A 19,372-nucleotide genomic window follows, 5' to 3' on the forward strand; every position below is an offset into this window, starting at 1 on the left:
GTTGAGATGAGGTGACTGTGAATATAGCATCTGATTCACATCTTTTTCACACTCCTCAAACATTTTAGCTCCTTGAGCCCCTGCAGTTTATGTTTCTCCTCTTGTCTCCACCATAGAGGTCAAGTATTTGGTTCAGTATGTCCATGTTTGTTTGTTCGTTTGTCAGCAGGATTACAGAAAAACTAGTGGCCCCATTTTCATGAAACTTGGTGAAAGGGTGAAAGGGCATGGACAAAGAAGAACCCATTAATTATGGAGTGGATCCAAATCAGTGGGCAGGTATACAAATTATTTTTCACTTCAGTTAAACTTGCAAATTACAGCATTTATAGTCTGGGCCAGGGTTGCCTCCACATGGCTCTCACCTCTCACATCACAAATTAGTGCAGTGCTAACAATGGCAACAGAGCGAACAGAGCTCAGGGGCCCGACACACAAAAGCTGATGGTCAGGTGATGGTCGGTGTTGGACCGTTGGTGAGCATCACACACTGTTGGCTTTTTTTTCAGCTGATTCAGCACGTTGCATTGGTGTCTGAGATGGCAGATATCTGATTGGCAGTTCAGCTCAGTGCATGAGCAAAGAAACGGTTGTGAGGAAAGCAACCAAACAGCTAAAGTCAAGAGGCGTGAGATCAAAACAAGCTTGTTATATGAGGTAAGATTATAGTTTTAGTCATTGAACTCTTTAGCAGAAATGTGTTATTGCTGGTAAATATCTTTTGTTCTTACAACATCCAGTTGTTTAGTTAAACCAGTAAACACAAACTAAAGCTGTTTCACGATAAGAAAGTCGTCTTTTTCCCCATGCTGTTGTTGCAGAGGGGCTGCTGACTACGGTGGCCGACACAAAAACAGGAGTGGTCCTGTCAAGAGACAGTGTTTGGTTTGTTCATCCTGGGCTACTGTAGAAACATGGTGGTGCAACATGATGGACACAGTGGACGAGGACCTGCTCCCTATGTAGATATAACCGGCTCATTCTAAGGTAACGAAAACACAATGATTCTCATTTTCAGGTGATTGTACACTAAAGAAAACATACTTACTGTACTACCCTAAATCCTACATGCTGGACCTTTAACCCTTAAAGAAATAGAGTAAAGGGAAGGGAAGGTAGTAGAGTTTAAAGCTGTAAAAACTCTATTTGTTTGTCCTCAGTGATGACAGTTTGATCTGAGAGGCTCTGAGGGTCCACATCCTGGACAGAGTTGGGGCTCCTCCTGGTTAAGGTACCATGTGGGGGAGCAAACTCGTTAATGGCTTGTGACAGAATCACAGTGATTGTCTCTATGAAGAGTGTCAGCACCTCTGCACACCTCAGCCAGCTTGTCCTTCACATCAGTGGTATCATTCTAATCTTGACATTCACAATATATGAGCACAGCTTTTGTCAGAATATGGCTTCATTTTAGGGAACTGATACTATATACACACACCGGCCACTTTATTAGGTACACCTGTTCAAATGCTTGTTAACGCAAACAGCTAATCAGCCAGACATGTGGCAGGAACTCAATGTATTTAGGCATGTAGACATGGTCAAGACGACCTGCTGAAGTTCAAACCGAGCATCAGAATGTGAAATAAACCTTGGCCATCTCTAGTACCACTGTTGCCACCAAGCACCTGTGGAGTGATATATAATACAGTGATGACTGACTGAATGAAGGGACACCGCCACACCTGTTGATTTGGTGGTTTAGAGGGCCCCCTGGTGGCTGTGGGGCCTTTGAGCCTGAAGCACCTCTGCAAATCATAAACTGCAGTAGCTGACAGTTTTTCCGAAACGTGTATTTTTATCTACATGCCAGAGAAGTCTAGCAGGTTAGCTATGTTTGATATTTTTACACAATTTCTCAGTTCAATTTCCTGCTCATCTACACCTCCACCTGCTCATGACATGTCAGGTGAAGTAAAGGTGTTAACGTATGACATCTGTATGCATACTGTGTCCCCTGCCTGTCTTTAGTGCGTCTTTTCTGTCTTCTGATAATTTTCATAATTTATCTGATGTCATGAATGTTTTTTGGAACAACATGAACTGGTTCTCTGAGTCCCATCGGCCAAAACAAACAGTTTTAGCTAATCGGACCCTCCAGTGGTGGAAGGAATGTTTAGATCACCTACTTAAGTAACAGCAGCATCACTACTCTATGAAGAAAGTGAAAATCCTTCATTCAAAATTCAACATAAGTAAAAGAAGAAGTCTTAGCACAATGAAGGGCACCTGTCAGTGGTATGTTATTAAATTATTGGATCATTATATTGACTAATAGGTAATTTAATGTTGTAGCTGGTTGAGCTGTTTCATATACTGTTATACTGATTATTTTGTGTGTATTCTAAAAATACAAAATAAAAATCAATACTAGGCATCCATATATTGATAAAATATTGCCATGGAAAATATGGTGATACTACAGTATGCTGTATTGATTTGTCCCTCACTCCTCCCAGTTTATAATGACTATAAGGTCAAGTTTTATAACATGTCATAAGTGCTGCTCACTCAGTGACAATGTAACACTCTGGTGTCGAACATACTGCACATCTAAATATAAATACGTGTGCTGCGTGTACTGTACACACATTAAAAGGGCAGAGGGAGCCCATTATCACAATTTCACCTGCAGGCTTAAATATATAAATATAATATATTTTAATTCCCGAATAAGAAGTAGCATTCTGACAGAAGTTAGGCTCACATATTGTTAACTTCAAGTACATTGGCACAGGGGCCTATCTTTTTAAAAATAAGTATCCATCTTACTTGCATGCTCGCTGTAATATATTCTATTAAATGTATATCTTTCAGCCTGTGTTCCTGTCATTATCCAGGTGTGCTTTAATCAGTTAATGGTGATAGTTTTATTGGTTGTTGGACTTAACTCAACTCACATTCAAGGGACAGAGCTGTTGTTTATGACGGTGTGTGTAAGAGACGGGTGTAGCACCAGATTCTGGGCCCTGTGCGCACGCAGTCTCTATGAACCCCTGCCCTTCCTCTCTTCATCCGTGCCTCTCTTACTTTTTAACAAAGTGACTTTGCTTCCTCTCGTTTTCCTTTCTTTCTTTCTTTCTTTCTTTCTTTCTTTTCTTTTCTTTTGAAACAAATGGAGGAAAGACATGCCAGTGCATGTTGGTGCTCCAGCAGCAGAAGCCTACCTGGTCTCACTCCACAAGTCGGCAAAATCCAACACTTGGGCAGTGACTTGCGGCGTCAGACACTGACAAAAAAAAGCCATCCTTTAATGTCGGCATGATACATGGTCGGTAGCTGTTATAGTTTAACTGCACTTGGCGGCATCAGAGGGAAACACGGTGGGAAAGAATGAAAGGTAAGGCAGAGAAAGTCAAAGTAGGGTGGGTGGGAGTGGTGGTGGATGTGTCCAACAAACATGGACTTTCACCCGGAGGAGCAGCGTTCGTGTCCTGTAAGATTCTAAAGCCAAACCCTGTTCTTTTTACATAAACGAACCACCTGTTTGTTGTTGGAGGAAAAAAATGTCGGTTCATGGTGTTGTACCAACATAGGGCATCTATTTTGACTGTATGTAAACCTTAAATTTCCTGTGAAAACAGAAGTGTATTTTAAAAGAAGACAATGCATGTAACAGGCAGAATTTGACACAGCCTTCCAGAACGTCAACAACCAGCGCACCCAGGGTACCTTGCACATCATATCTGGATGTGGAAAGTCCATGACCAAACATTGATATGTGATGAGGTCAGAGTGAGAATGTGTTGCAGAGGCAGTCACTCAATCTGCCTACCTACTGTGTTCAAAGACGAATCCTAGTGCAGGGGCAGACTGAACCATACTTTATTTATGGATTTATACTTGTGAGGCAGAGCCTACGCTGTGGCTTACACACGTAGCCTACACCGTTGTGAGCATTTATACTTGTGCGGTGGTGTGTCTGTGTCACTCTGCAGTTACACTTTCAAAACACTAGTTGGCAGCTGGGTGTCTGTGAAGTGCTGTAAAGTTTAGCTGATTCAAAACACACATTAAACACACATTAAACATGACCTAATAGAGACAATTTCAAACACAAGTACACAAATCAGCTTCACTATAACTCACAGCATTCACAGACAAACACTTGTCTTTTGCTGGACATATTTTCCCCACAAATACAACATGCTAATGTTATTAGCACAAGTCTATGGCATTTTACATTGTATAAATTAGCCTAGCAGCTAGCATTTGACAAAGTTAACGTTACAAAAGTTGGCTCCATTACAACTCACAAGGTCCACCGACAAAACAACTGTCTTATACTAAACAGGTTTTCCAAACAGATATAACATGCTAACATTATTAGTGTTATTGGAGATTTTCTCTGCTCATAAAGCCAGGATAAGTCGCACATACGACTAAAAATGCTATTTCTGTGGAGGTTTTATTGTCTTCACAATTTATTTATTTTTTATCTGTGAAATAAAAGTAAAAAAAGATTAATTTCCACTGAGGGAAATGGGCTCAATGGGGGGGGGGGGGCGGGGTGTCCGGGAGGAGTCGACAAGTCGTGTGTTTTTTTTCCCTCTCTCTCTCTCTTTGTGTGCTTGTGTACAGAATGCAATCGCTGCTTCTGATTGGCTTACGCTGATACTATAAGCAGAGCAGACTCCACGAAGAATGTCCGCAGTCATTCGGGCTTTCATAGTCGAGCGCACTTCCGCGTTGTAGTTTCCTGTAAAAATCCCCGTGAAAAATCCCCGCGATGTGAAAAATACATGCTGAGCAGTCACTGGTACGCAGAGCGGAGTCCGCACGGTCGTAAAATCTGAGCTTTGCGCGCACAGGGCTTGCGGACGTCCGCTTTGAGTCCGTGCGGACCTCCGCAGAGTCCGTTCCGCGTATATTCCGCCCAAGTATGTTCGGGCCTTGACAGACACACATCACATGTGTGGAGATACTTCACTTTCCTCCTCCGTCTCAATGTGATGACGTCATCAAATGACTTGTCGACTCTAATTCGACTTTATTGACAGATAAGTCGACCTGAAAAAAATCATCAAAGTCGTTAATGCCCTAGTAGGTAGGTACAACGTCAATTCGATGCAGAAGTATAAATTCTGCCTAAGGGGCGAGAGAGGCCTCAGAGGCCTTTTTTTTCATACAAAGTTCAGAATTTCAACTGATTTATTTGGCCAATTTTGAAAAAATAAATAAATAAATAAATAATAAAAAAAAAAATTGCAAACAAAACCAAACTTTCTATTACCCCCCCCCCCATTGAGGCCGTGGGTAATCAGCCCCACTTGTCCCCCCACTAAAACGCCCCTGGTGTGAGATAACCTGAGAAATATAATTTTCATCTACTTGTGACAAGTGAAATGTCAATTCCACCACTGCACCCAGATGCACTTCAGTCTATCGTGATTAATTCAGTAAAATCCCAAAACAAGACAAATAGTTTGTGTGAGAATATTCGACGTGACACTTTATGTTGCTGAGTGAGGAGGCAGGGCATTTTTTACCGCTCAACTGGGAGAGCCTCTGAACTTTTAAAGTGCTCAGCTGTCCCAAACAGTCACATGGACGCTTACACACACACACGCACACACACCCACACATGCACATACAGACTCAGGGCTGGGCCGGGTTGGGCCTATTGGCATTACTCATCCAAAATCTCCCACCTGTTGAAGCCTCATTTGGAAAGTTCAGCATGTAAAGCACTGAACAACAGAGCTGGCAGAAAAAGACAGAAAGTGTCCCAACAAGTTTGGAGCTGCGGAGACGCCGCCTGATGGCACCACCTCACTCTGAGAAGAAGTGGACTCAAGTTTCACGGTAGGTTGCGTGAGTGATCTTCTCTCCTTTAACATTTTTAACTCCTCACTAATACTTGCTCGGCACTTGTTAGATCTCTACATGTTTTTTCGTTCATATATTCTGACATGTAGAGCAGTTTGAGAAGGTGAAACTCTCTTAACTTGTAGATGTGTTTGTGATATATATCATGTACCCGGTCACAAGTGCGTCCTGTTTTAACTTTGCAAAGATCAAGTTGCCTCTCGAGGACAGACCTCAGCGTTCACTGCATCTTGAGAACAGCTGCACTTTGTTCACTGATAATTAAAGTAATGCCAACCGTGGTGAGAAGACCTGTGAATTAATATTAATAACGCATGAGAAATGTTATCTTTTAATCTATTGTTTCTGGTTGATCATTAGCTGTAAGTGAAGCAGAGAGGAGCTGCTTCATTATGAGACACCTACAGGGATTTTCAGAGGGCACTTTTGGTGATTCCCTTCACAGCAACAGAAGTGATGCTGAAGTGTTTTCTGTCCACAGAGCCATCTGCTGGATCACACTCTGAATATCTGGAGGAACTGGACCTCGACTGACCGAGCGACACCATGGCTCATTATGACCTGTAAGTTCAGTCTGCAGACGGGACCAGGGAAGGACCAAGCTGCCTGATGTGGGTCACTGAAGCATGAATTACAAATAATCATATCCATTGCTGCATATAAGCAATCTCGTCCTTTAATGTCACATACCAGAGAGTTACTCATTTAATACTTAAAAACCTGGAATGTGACGTTCCAGTTCGACCACCATGAGAAATCTTAGTCACATATTTGTGTTTTGCATTTCAACATTTGCTTCTCTGTGTGACATTTGCTACCCGACGATGACAGGATGGATGACAAGGACTCTGTGGATATTCATGACCACCCGCCGCTCCCTGATAATGTGGTGAAAGAGGAGGACAACACGGTGAGACGTCCAACATACACAACACGCCATGTGGCACATACGTATATTATTTATCAATGCCAACAAAGTCTAACAAAATGTGTTACATTAGGAATAATTCATGTGTGAGTGTGATCAACGTTGGAGCTTATGTTTTATAGGATTTGCTGTTCAAATACAATAAAAACTCCCGTACTTTTAGTGGCATTTAGTCTACATAAAGTTTGGGATTTATTTGCTCAGGTTTTGAGATTTCTGTCCCTTAAATTTGTGGCCAATCAGACATATAGCAATTATTTAATGCCCCAGTGTTTATTCTTTATTTATTTGTTTTAAATCGTCAAAAATTAAGTGAAGTAATTAATTTTTAAAATTTATTTTGTTTGTGTGAAATCGTTAACAACCAGTAGCAAAAAAAAGGGAAATGTTTTAAAATAGGAAAGTGGCTGAAATAAATTCTGCTGCTTGCAGACAAACACATCAGAAAACTCATATAATAAATGGACTTTAACACATTAACAAGAGCAGGTTGAGATGCATACACGGAAATTGCAGACATAACCAGTGCCATCTTTTTTTTTTTTATTGTTTTCACCCCTGATTAAGAAAAGATTATGTGACATCCGGATAAATGTTAAAATCAAAATCGGGCAGCAGCCTAAAAACTATCCTCTCCTGAACTATATATATGGCCTCAAGGTTCATTTACTGTCACTGTACAACACAGGGTTGCACAATAGCAGTCGTAGAGCCTTAATGCGCAAGAAAGACAAAACAAAACTTCAGTTTACATCATTAGAGATGTAAACAGCACAAAGAAAAATAAAAAACTCAGTTAACATATTGTCAGTCATAACACTTAAAATACCTGTGGAGCCATACTTACAGGGACAGTTCACCCCAAAATCAGATATACATATTTCTCTTACCTGTAGTGCTATTTATCAGTCTAGATTGTTTTTGTGTGAGTTGCTGAGTGTTGGAGATATCAGCTGTAGAGATGTCTGCCTTCTCTCCAGTATAATGGAACTAGATGGCACTCAGCTTGTGGTGCTCAAAGTGGGAAAAAAAAAAATACTCGAAAATAAAATACTTAAAAAATCAACAGCAGTGTCTCTTCCCAGAAATCATGACCTTTTTATTCAAGATAATCCACAGACCTTGTTGTGAGCAGTTTCATGTCGGAACTATTTTCTTTCTACCGAAGTAGAAATATAACTGTGAAATATGAACATTAATGGCGTCCTCCTCAGTTGAGCTGTGTTGTAGATAGCTCAGTGGTGCTAGGTGAGCTGACAGTAGACGCACGCTTTCTTATGCAAAGTGGTACAGTTGGTGGGTGTAGTTTGGTAGAAAGAAAATAGTTCCTATGAAACTGTTCACAACAAGGTCTGTGGATTATCTTGAGTAACTGGGTCATGATTTCTGGAAAGAGACGTTGCTGTTGAGTTTTTCAAATGAAGGCGGACATCTCTACGGCCAATATCTGTGACACTCTAACAATCTAGACTGATAAACAGCTCTACAGGTTATAGGAAAAAATATCTGTTTTGTCATTTTGGGGTGAACTTTTCCTTTAAATTTTATATTTGTTAAGCATTTTTACGTCAAAAGCGGCACAGTGGTGCAGTGGTTAGCATTGTTGCTTCACAGCAAGAGGGTTCCTGGTTCGAATTCAGGGGAGGGGGTTTGAACCTTGGGGCAGGGGAGCTCCTCTGTGTGGAGTTTGCGTGTTATTCCCGTGTCAGCGTGGGTTTTCTCCAGGTACTCCAGCTTCCTCCCACAGTCCAAAGACATGCAGGTTAACTGGTGACTCTAAATTGGCTATAGGTGTGAATGTGAGTGTGAATGGTTGTCTGTCTCTATGTGTCAGCCCTGTGATAGTCTGGCGACCTGTCCAGGGTGCTCAATGTCAGCTGGGATAGGCTCCAGCACCCCCCGTGACCCCCAACAGAATAAACCACAGGAGGATTGTGGGTGAACTGACCCTTTAACACACACTGATCAGCCTAACATCTTGTTAACACTCTGAGCAAACATCAAGTTAAGTTAACACTCCTGTTTTACTGCTTGCCTGATTCTGACAGATTGCCAAAGTGGGTTTGAACAAGTTGACTCTAAGCTGCCGAATGTACCGAGACGTTGTGGTGGGTTTGTTTAGGAATCCTGACAGCTAAATAGAGTTGCAGAGTGATGGCGCTGTAATGTGTGAACTGTCCCTGGTATTATCAGTTATTGTAGTGTAAATCCACCGCCTGGCAGCCGCAGGACGCCTCTAATCCTGCCAGTGATGGAGAGTCAGAGCCAGTTCAGCCTGTCAGGCGTCCCTCTGAGTGTGTACGTGTGTGCTTGTGTGTGTGTGTGTGTGTGTGTGTGTATGTGTGTGTGTGTGCAAATCTTTGTGTGCATCCTCCTGGCTCTGTTTGACTAGACTGTAGTATATTTAGGAGGAGCAATGTCAAGCTTTGTTACATTCAGTTGGGAATTCTGTCGGTCTCCGGTGAGCGCTATTTTGAGATCTAAGCCCTTTCAGTCGATCCCACCTGTGGATTGTGTGTGTGTGTTTGCCTGTGTGTGTGTGTGTGTGTGTGTGTGTGTGTGTGTGTGTGTGCCTACCAAAGAGTGCAAAATCTCCCAGTATCATGCAGACTTACTTTCTAAACTGGCTTTATGAACTTGAGTGAAATATGAACTGAAAAAAGACGTACAGTAGTCCTGACGCGTGTGTGTGTTCGAAGTCATTATTCATGGATCTGTCTCTGGCTGATATGATACAGTTTGTGTGAACAGACACACCAGACGGACTCCATATGACTCAGACCGCATGTGGTTCAGTATTAATAGCAGCATTCTCATATGAATCTGTCAGACTGTGGGTGGGTGGTGCAGGATCCTGGGACTGTTTGGGTTAAATAAAGAGGCAAACAAACAGAGGAGAACAATTCAATGAGATCCCAATGAGTCATTAAGGAGGATTTATTCAGTTTGTTTTGCTAAAATTAAAAGATATTGGCAGATAAAATTGTCAAACAGTTTAAAGATAGACAGAATTGTTGGCCATATCTGCTGTTAGAGCTTGTCCGAGTTCATCGTGCTTCATGTTTTGTCTTCAAGCAGCATTTTATTCTGCTCTATTGTGATTCTGAACCTCCATCTTCACCTATCTCCAGGTGTATTTCATCTATGACGAAGAGGTAGAGGAGGAAGACAAAGATGAACCACCTCCTCCAGAACCAATCAAACCAGTCAACGACAGACCCCACAAGTTCAAGGACCACTACTGCAAGAAACCAAAGTTTTGTGACGTCTGCGCACGCATGATAGTGTGTACGTCCATCTTGTTTGTTTCCTCCATGACAACATAACGGAACTCTAGAGCATCATGAGCTGGGTGTAATTTTATTTTACCGTATTTTGGTTTTCCCTTCAGTAAACAATAAGTTTGCACTGCGATGTAAGAACTGCAAAACCAGCATCCACCACCAATGTCAGTCCTACGTGGAGTTCCAGAGGTGCTTTGGCAAAATTGTGAGTTTCATGGTGCAGATTACTGGTTTTAACTCAAACATATACTGCAGAGAATTTTGTTTCAGATATTTATTGTACCTCTCCTCTCCTCTCCTCTCCTCTCCTCTCCTCTCCTCTCCTTTCTTCTCTCCTTTCCTAGCCTCCAGGATTCAGGAGAGCCTACAGTTCTCCTCTCTACAGCAGCCAGCAGAATGCCACAGTCTCACAGTTGCTGCCCTTTTGTGAGTCTTACTCATATACATTTTGATTCCCAGGTCCCTGTCACTCCAGTGTAAACACGTCCATGGCAATATTAGGCTCTCAGACCAACTGACATAGTACGAAGAGTGAGGAAGTCCACACATAGAGGAGATTTAAGTGGATTGATGAGTCAAACAAACATAGGATTTTCACCCAGTAGAGCACTGTTTGTATGTGTACTGTGTGAAACCAAAAGTCAGCGTCATTTTAACCCAAACTTTGATCTTTTCATAAGCTTAACAAAGTTAGTCTGGGAACTAAATGAATTTGCAAGCTCATGTTTTATTTGCTCTGGCAGGTAGGTCTGGTCCCCTTCTGTTAAATCAGACTTACAGTCGATTTGTCTGTGATGAGTCCAGTAGCAGCTGTTTCAGACAATGACATGAGCCTTCACGCTTACTTCAAAATACGTGACAACATCATTTTTGACTTGCCACAGCCATCTTGAACCTAGTTTAGTAAAGAGTAACATAGTGTGAGATATTTTTACAACAACCAAAATGGCTGCAGCCAGAGTGGGACTTTCTATTGAAGTAGTATGTTCAAATTCTAATGGCAAAAACAGTAACTCTTGTTAGCAGACATATTGATGCCACACCATCACAGCTCATCTGTGCATGCTGGAGTATGTTTACGCTACACATATCACACATATCACATTTCATTGCTCTCATTGGTTGCAGGTCTATCCAGTTGTGTCCACAGGCATTTTAATCTACAGCTGCTGATAACACCCCATGGAAATTTAAAATGAATGAAGAGGTTCCAGACTGATTTGCAAATGGGGATTGGTCCAACAATGCCAGGCTGTAGCCAAGTAGTTTTGGTGCAGAAATTTAAAGTTTTTAGTATTTTTTTAAAGATTATTTTGCTTTTTGCCTTTATTGGATAGGATAGTCTAAGTGTGAGGGGGGATTACATGCAGCAGAGGCTGGAGTCGAGCCTGCGGCCGCTGCAGCAAGATCATTGCCTTCATATATGGGATGCCTGCTTTACCCACTACGCCAGCGGGTGCCCCGATAGTTTGTTTTGAAAAGACACTGTATGCATGTGACAAGACGAAACGGACACATCCAAAACTGATGCTACAGGGGTACCTAAAGCATAATAGATCTAAGTGTAGGGCTGCTGACCAAGCGGCCATTTATGATTAGTGAGAGTGAGAACATGTTGACATTTTTACAGATTTTCAGTTTACCCTTCATTTTCATTCAGAAATTTGGGGAATTTATTGGAATTTAATTTTGTAAATTTGCTTCAACATGTGTAATACTTTCCCAGCCAGATGTTGTCTTTCAGTTTGTAATTTTGACATTAAAATGAAGCATTTTTGTCAAAGAGCATCTTATTATCTACTCAGCTTACAGTAATGTTTTAGTTGTGTATATGTTGGTCTGAACAGAGTATCTGTTTCCTTGTTCAAATTAAGTATGTACAACAGCTCTAAAAGACTAAACTAAAAGAGACTTTATTGTACAGTTACAGTGACTGATGTACAGTAAACCAGAAATGAATAACATTTTCATGACTATATGGCTTGGTTGTGGTTCACAAAATCAAACGTAACCATCCAAGATTGTAGGAACAGTTGCATTAAAGTTAACCAAACTTAAAAATAACTCACCCACTCACCTGCATGCATCTTTTCTCTGTGTATTTATTGACTGATGACGTCTGACCGGCAGCACAGTCAAACCGCACCGACCCCGTGTTTGAGACGCTGCGTATTGGTGTGATCATGGCCAACAAGGAGCGCAAGAAAGGGTCCGAGGACAAGAAGAATGTGAGTGTGAATACTTCATGCAGCACACATCTGTCTGTCCACATGGTGCAGTAATTCAATGTTTGTTGAAGCATTGTCGACTGTTTCACTAGACTTTGATGTACGGGTAACCCTATAGCCGTGACTGTAGGTTGTCAGGTTGGTCTGCAGAATCTTCTTTTAACTTTATTCATTGTCACAGTGCATTGGTTTTACTAACTTTTTTCTTTTGTCTTCTTCAAATTTATTTTTGCGTTTCTTTAATCAGATTCTTAACGTGATGCTCTGTTACAGACTATGTTATAATAAATTCCATATATTATCTGAAATTGTTCAGATGATGATGATGATGATGGAGGAGGATGAGTCCCAGCCCAAACAGGAGGAAGAAGGAGGTGAAGGAGGTGAGTGTGTCTCTGAGCAGCTATCAGCATTGGAAAGAGTTGCATTGCTAACCTGCTTGATGTTTTTTTCTACCAGCAAACACAGAAGGAGACAAAAAAGGAGACAAGGCTCCTGCTGATGACAAGGTCAGAGAACAATGATGATGTCACTGAAAACTATGATGAAGATAAGCTGTTAATGAATGTTACATCAGTATTTTCTTTGTTTGCGTTCATCAGAGTAAAAAGCCTCAGCCGGGGAAGATCGGCGTGTTCAGTCAGTCTCACTACTACCTGGCTCTGTACCGCTTCAAAGCCATAGAGAAGGACGATCTGGACGTTCAGTAAGCCCGTCACCACTTTACCTAATCTCTCTCAGTGTGTCTCTTTCCTCCTGACTCACACCAAAAATTTTTTTGTGTCATCATTTGATATTTAAATATTTAATATCCTGTTTGTTCCCCAGTGCTGGCGACCGCATCACAGTGATAGATGACTCCAATGAGGAGTGGTGGAGGGTGAGTCCAAGATTTGTTTTCGCATATTACTCACAGAGACGTCAGAGTGATGTTTTTTAATCCTGTCTGCTCTACAAAAGTTATACAATGTTTACCGACAGACATCTGGATGACTTGAGGATCAATTAAGTAGATTTTGGTCATAATCTAGGATTGTGTGTCTGGGGCCACAAGAATTAAGGTGTGCTCATGTGTTCATTTCAGCCCAGTTTTCTACTCAAACATGAATTGGCCTTCTTTAAGTACACGCTGTCTTTTGGAATGAACATCATTTAAAGTCAACTGAACAATACAGTTGATGATTGGCAGTTCTCTGTTCGGATTGACATTGTACATGCTGTGGTGACACCGGTCTGTGCTTTCAAGTCACTCAGGTTTCAAAGCCACACCAGGCAATTATGGTCATGATTAAATTGAGTCATCTGACAAGTCTGAATTAGAAACTGGAGCTGCGGCACGTCACTGTTAAAGCTTTCACTCCACCAGGGGAAGATCGGAGAGAGGACAGGCTTCATACCTGCCAACTACATAATCCGAGTGCGAGCGGGAGAGAGGGTCTACAAGGTGACACGCTCCTTTGTTGGCAACAGAGAAATGGGCCAAATCACTCTGAAGAAAGACCAGGTTAACACACACACACCTCCACACACACACGCACACACACTCCAATGCAGATGCACAAGAAACCTAATAGTGTTATCTCCAAACTGAATACACTTGAAGAACTGAGAGCTTGAAATATGTGTATATTTCGATGGCTCTGAGGACAGTTGATCCTCGCAGGTACAGAAACACACACACACCCATAACTGCTATATCGTAGGCAACTGGACTTGCTTGAGTTTCTTGAAGACGTTTCGCCTCTCATCCAAGAGGCTTCTTCAGTTCTAACGGACTGGTGCAGAGTCACAGGCTTTAAACTCTGTGTGGGTGTGAACCCTTACAGAGTCGTTAAGGTCACACCGTAAGGACACAACACCCAGGCATTAGCAGAGTAATGCAATTCAATGCAGCCAGGCACGCACGTTGATTTATACATTGGTGAAACAACCACTCCACAACCACATGGCGCAACACAGGAGAGCCAGCTCGTCAGGTCAAGACTTGGCTGTCCATCTACATCTAAAGGAGAAGGGACATTCTTTCAAGGACAGCAATGTTCACATCTCAGCCAGAGATGACAGATCGTTTGAAAGAGGCATGAAAAAAGCCATCTACGTCAAATTGGAACAACCATCGTTAAACAGGGGAAGTGGCCTATGGCACCACTTATCACGCACTTACAATGCAGTCCTGGGATCCCTCCCCAGACAGCTTAACAACCATTCTCACCTGGACCTATCTTACGATACACAAAGTGGCCAGGTGGGTCAACGACTCACATGTGACCTCAATGGCTCTATGGGTTCACACCAGTCCGTTAGAACTTAAGAAGCTTCTTGGCAGAGAGGTGAATCGTCTTCAAGAAACTCAAGCAAGTCCAGTTGCCTACGATATAGCACTTATGTTACCATGACCTGGATGACTGAGAATCTTCACCAACACACACAGTATACTTTACACACAAACACAAAGAAGTAACATCCACACCAACATGCAGCCTGAAGCACTGTATGACCAATTCTCAGATCAGTTCTCTTTTAGATTGTTTTCTTAATTAAAGCCAAACTTAACCCACTGTCCTACACACACTGGAGACCGTTGGAAGTTTCATACACCTTAATAATTAAACACTGATCCAGAGGAGGAGGAGGAGGAGGAGGGCAAAAACAACAAACACAGTAATTATGCAGGTTTTTACACCTGGTGTTAAAAACGTGAATTAAAAGAAAACACATGTTGCTTTCCAGCTCAGTGAACTAAACATGGTGCAGTTATTCATGTAGATACAGCCATCATGTGCGTTGACATGAGAGCTATAAAAGAGATGAATAGACACACACACCCAGACATACACACACACAAGCATGCGTCATGTTGACATGAAAAGACAGATGTTGCAGTGTCACTGATTTATGTTCTGTCACTAACATGTAACCTTGTTGTTGAGCCTCACAGCTGTTTAAATTTAACCCTCGCTGTAAATTAACCTGGACATTAACTTTAAATTCTTGTTCCTCTCATGAAGACATGACAACTATTCAGCTGCTATGTGCCACAGGGCTTTCAGTATGTTATCACTATATGGTGCCAGAGTTCAGATTTGCCACTGCCTCTCTAACAACTCTGCAAATCAAGAGTTGTTCAAGATGTCAAAGTGCTAAATGCAGGTTTTGTGCATACTCTTAAAATTTGATCTCACTTCTGTTTATTTGTGTATTTATTTTTAGCAGATTCTGAATGACTGAGAATGCGTAAAGAAACTTAAAGCACAAACTCCATCTTGACACATGTAAATCTAGCTGTCAAGGTCAAAACCTCTTACGACCTGTCTGTGAGACTATAGAAATTGCTCTACTTGTTGCACACAAATAGTGACACAGTTCTTCTCACAGGCTCCGAACATGTTTGTGTTGAGACTTGTTCTGCATTTATAAATCTGTCGCTGTGTGCTCTCACATGTTGAACTGCAGATTAACGTCTGCTCATGGTTGTGTACTCTCAATAGATTTGTATTTGATAAACCACCATGTAGGATCAAAACAAAACAGCATCAAGGAAAACAACAAGCCTACACCCGCAAAAGACATTTTAAAATTTTCCCAGTCTAAGTGTGCTTGTTTTCTGTGCCCTTAGATCGTAGTAAAGAAGGGTGAGGAGGTAAACGGCTACCTGAAGGTCAGCACAGGACGGAAGCTCGGCTTCTTCCCCGCCAACCTGCTGCAGGAAATCTGAAGTGGACCAGGCTGACGTTGCATCAAACACCTGGCCATCCATCTCAGTTTCATCACCTGCTGTGTGGTTGACACACTTGTTATCGGTCCAAAGCAATAGCTTTAGACTTGAATTTTGATTTCAACACACATTGGTATTTTCGTGTTGTTCATCTGTAAATTTCACACATGACCTTAGGATGCCTGTAGACAGAATACATTGGAAGTGCCAAGTGCCAAAAACCACAGTTCCTCTGATGGCCATTTGAGGCTGGCTCCAGAAGCGAGTCAATCCCCACAGACTTTCATGTTAAAATGCCCGACTTTACAGCAGAAATAAACATATGTACAGCCTGTTACATAAACAGTTTTGGTCTCTGTTGTTAATTTCACCATTTTTTATAGATGATGGCGATGGCCAAAATGCCAAAATAGGATCCACAAAACCAAAGTGTGACATCACTTTTGCTACATCCATTATTTTTATAGTCTGTGGATTTTACTCATTGTACAGAGGCATGTGTTAAATAGGCAGATAGATTACCAAAAAAACAAAAAATAAAACAAAGGTTTGATCTACAAAAACTTCATACAAGCGTTTGGCCAGTGTCAACAAGGCAGTACAGTACACTGGTCACTTTCACTCATTTTATTTCTGTATCTTGAAACCCATTAGTGTTTGATGTTATTGAGTTCAGGTAGTTTATTAACGTTGTTCAGCTCTAAGGGGAGGTAGATCTGTGTGTTATCTGCATAACAGTGAAAAGATATGTTATGTATTGAATGATGTGGCCTAGCAGAAGTAAATAAATAAAGAAGACGATTGGACCAAGTATGGAACCTTGGGGGACACCACAGGAGATGGGAGCTGAGGAAGAAAATGAGTCACTGATAGAGACACTAGTCCTTTTTAAAAAGAGATTAGGCAATAGATCCTCAACAAAGTCACTTCTTTAAGCCGCCTTTGCATTTTTACACAGCATAGCATCAGTAGCGCTTTATAAACAACAACAATGGCATTAACATGTCAGTAACAATATTGCTGTCCCTGTCATATGGTGGCTGATCTTTGTCCTCTGCTCGGAGGTTTAGAAGCTCCCAGACCTCATTGTTTTCCCAATTTGTGGACATTTACAGCCACTGTTCTTCTTCTTTGGGTTAGCTGCTAACTGCTAACACCTTTTTTTGTAAAGCTCCTGCAGAGGGTTACATGCACAACATGTCAAATTGTCACAACATGATCCTGTCTTGACACCGTTTTGGGGCTGTTACTACCTCCCGTGGTGGCTTAAAACCAAGACCACTCTATCCCCCCTTTCTCCAATAGTACCCTATATACAGAACAGCGAGGTGGCATAACTGGTATTCCTGCCATGAACAGGCAGTATACAAGGGGCTGATGAAGGATCTGTTGGATAAACACGAAGAGAACCAGTTTAAAGCAGAATCAGAGCAAAACCAGACAATAAATCACAAATGTAGCAGACTGAATTACTTTTAGCCTCCATACACTTTGTCAGCTGACATGTGCGTCTTCCCATCAGTTATCCTAATGAGAGCAGAAGGAAGCAAAACTTTCTCAGATGAACATTATTTGAGTGGGTTTCATTATGCAGATATGTAATGTAACTGAAGAAAAAGGAGGTGAATCTGTGCTGAATTTGTTAGCGGTTAGTTATAGGAGTCATTTAAAGTGAAAAGAAGAATGCTTTCATTTTCTCACATGTCAGGGAACAAAATGATAGATTCAAATGAGACAGAGGCATTTCCAGAACTTCAAAGGGATGCAGAGCTATTTTCCGTAGCTACCCTGAGTGCAGTGTAATTATCCATAGGAAACGCCGTGGGGATGGTTTGCAATGTAAAGGGACAGCTCAGAGATCAGGTATGCAGGGAATGGCATCTGTATATCTGAAGAGACATTCTACTGGTGAATAACTTGACATGACACCTAGAAAGACAGACACATGTTCACTATGGTTTCTTTTTCTATGCATATCTATTTTTCATCTTGCCTCTGATTGTTGTTAATACAATAAATCCTTTGATTCCTACACATTTGCTCTTTCACCATTCTAGGTTAGATCTTTGAGTCTTCCTCTCCCTGGTTTCCTCTCCCTTTCACTCTCAGGGACCATGTTTGGATGCAGATGATGAGTTGCCTGGTCATGCCTCCTTTCTCCTCTGTTTTCTGTCAGAAGAAAAGGGAGCAGTGCGGCCCAAGCAGGTAGCGCTGCCAGGCTTCAACAGTCCTCTGATTGGACAACAGAGCACCCCTTCAGACACGGGTCACTTCCTCCTGGGAAACAGCCTCTGCTTCATGCCGCTCTGGACCAGGGTGCCGCGTTGGAAGATATCACAGCTGCCATGTTGTCATCCCCGACCCCCTGACCCTGCCACTCCAGACAGGCAGGATGGAGGAGGGGTGCCAAAATGTTTGTGGATTTGAGTGGGTGGATGATTTTATATGTGTGTGTCTGTATATGCGAGTGCACTGGTGAGAGGGCGAGGGCATGGAGGGCATGATGCTGTGGCAATGAATCTGTTCAATTCAAGGGAATTTCATTTTTACTGGGGACAACACACGAGCCAAACTTAGAGTCAAACTGTAGGTAACTTTTTTATTAATATGCTCAAGTTAAAATCAAATGAATGATAACGTTGAAAAAGTAAAATGGTCTCATTTCCAATCTCTATTAAATAATATAGAACAATAATTACAGTTAGTCCTCAAAAGCAAATTTACTCCATTGCCATGGAAACACACTGCAGATGTTTGAAAGGTCACATGCGTCTGAGCTCTACCACAATTTCCACTCCCTGATGGCTCAAAAGTTGAGCTTGTCAGTTTCATTTTTGACCTCGGAGACAGTTTGAAAGTTTATGCATGCACATTTCCACGGCAACAGCCACAGATTGAGCTTGAAGTTGAGACTGTTTTATCAACTGCTGTTTCTAGGGTCACAAATGACCTGTCAAGATCAGTTTTCACATTGCCAAAAAATCATGTAAATTATGTAACAAAGAAAAACAAGGGAGGTGTCATTTGACCTCTGCTGGAAAAATGTTTGGGTAGTTTGAACATTTTCATTTTGAATACCAAGTGCTTAAAAAAGGCTTTCAGTGACAGGTTTTCACTGCAATCAGTAACATTTCAGGACATCAAAAAATGTAATAATATTTTCGACAATGTTTCACTAAATACATTATCAAGTGCAACAAGTGTGTGTAGTTCTGTTTTTTTAAGAACCAGGAAGTCGAAAGAAAAAGTAACATAAATGCATGCAAAATGTAAATTGACGACCAAGAAGGCACAATTTTAAAGGAGCAGTGTGAAAGATTTAGGGGGATCTAGTGGCATCTAGTGGTGAGGATTGTAGATTGCAACCAGCTGAAACTTCTCCTGGTTA

At 41.6% G+C, this 19,372-nt stretch overlaps 1 protein-coding gene across 2 annotated transcripts; it reads left to right on the forward strand.

Moving 5' to 3' along the window:
- The first annotated feature begins 567 nt into the window (after positions 1-567).
- Positions 568-18,016, forward strand: LOC117256578 (SH3 and cysteine-rich domain-containing protein 3-like). 2 transcript variants are annotated; one of them, XM_033626073.2, is made up of 15 exons: positions 568-657; positions 822-987; positions 5,661-5,805; positions 6,311-6,392; positions 6,661-6,739; positions 9,889-10,045; positions 10,149-10,246; positions 10,386-10,467; positions 12,172-12,269; positions 12,586-12,652; positions 12,729-12,778; positions 12,872-12,975; positions 13,098-13,149; positions 13,636-13,773; positions 15,886-18,016. In XM_033626073.2, the coding sequence occupies exons 4-15, from the start codon at positions 6,376-6,378 to the stop codon at positions 15,982-15,984; spliced, it is 1,041 nt and encodes a 346-aa protein (XP_033481964.1). In that variant the 5' UTR covers positions 568-657; positions 822-987; positions 5,661-5,805; positions 6,311-6,375; the 3' UTR covers positions 15,985-18,016. The 2 variants fall into 2 exon arrangements, with proteins under 2 accessions (XP_033481964.1, XP_033481965.1); XM_033626074.2 differs by lacking the exons at positions 568-657; positions 822-987 and having other exon boundaries at positions 5,405-5,805; positions 6,311-6,440.
- Positions 18,017-19,372: the final 1,356 nt, after the last annotated feature.

The sequence above is a fragment of the Epinephelus lanceolatus genome, chromosome 1, assembly GCF_041903045.1.
Source record: "Epinephelus lanceolatus isolate andai-2023 chromosome 1, ASM4190304v1, whole genome shotgun sequence".
Taxonomy (NCBI): Eukaryota; Metazoa; Chordata; class Actinopteri; order Perciformes; family Serranidae; genus Epinephelus; species Epinephelus lanceolatus.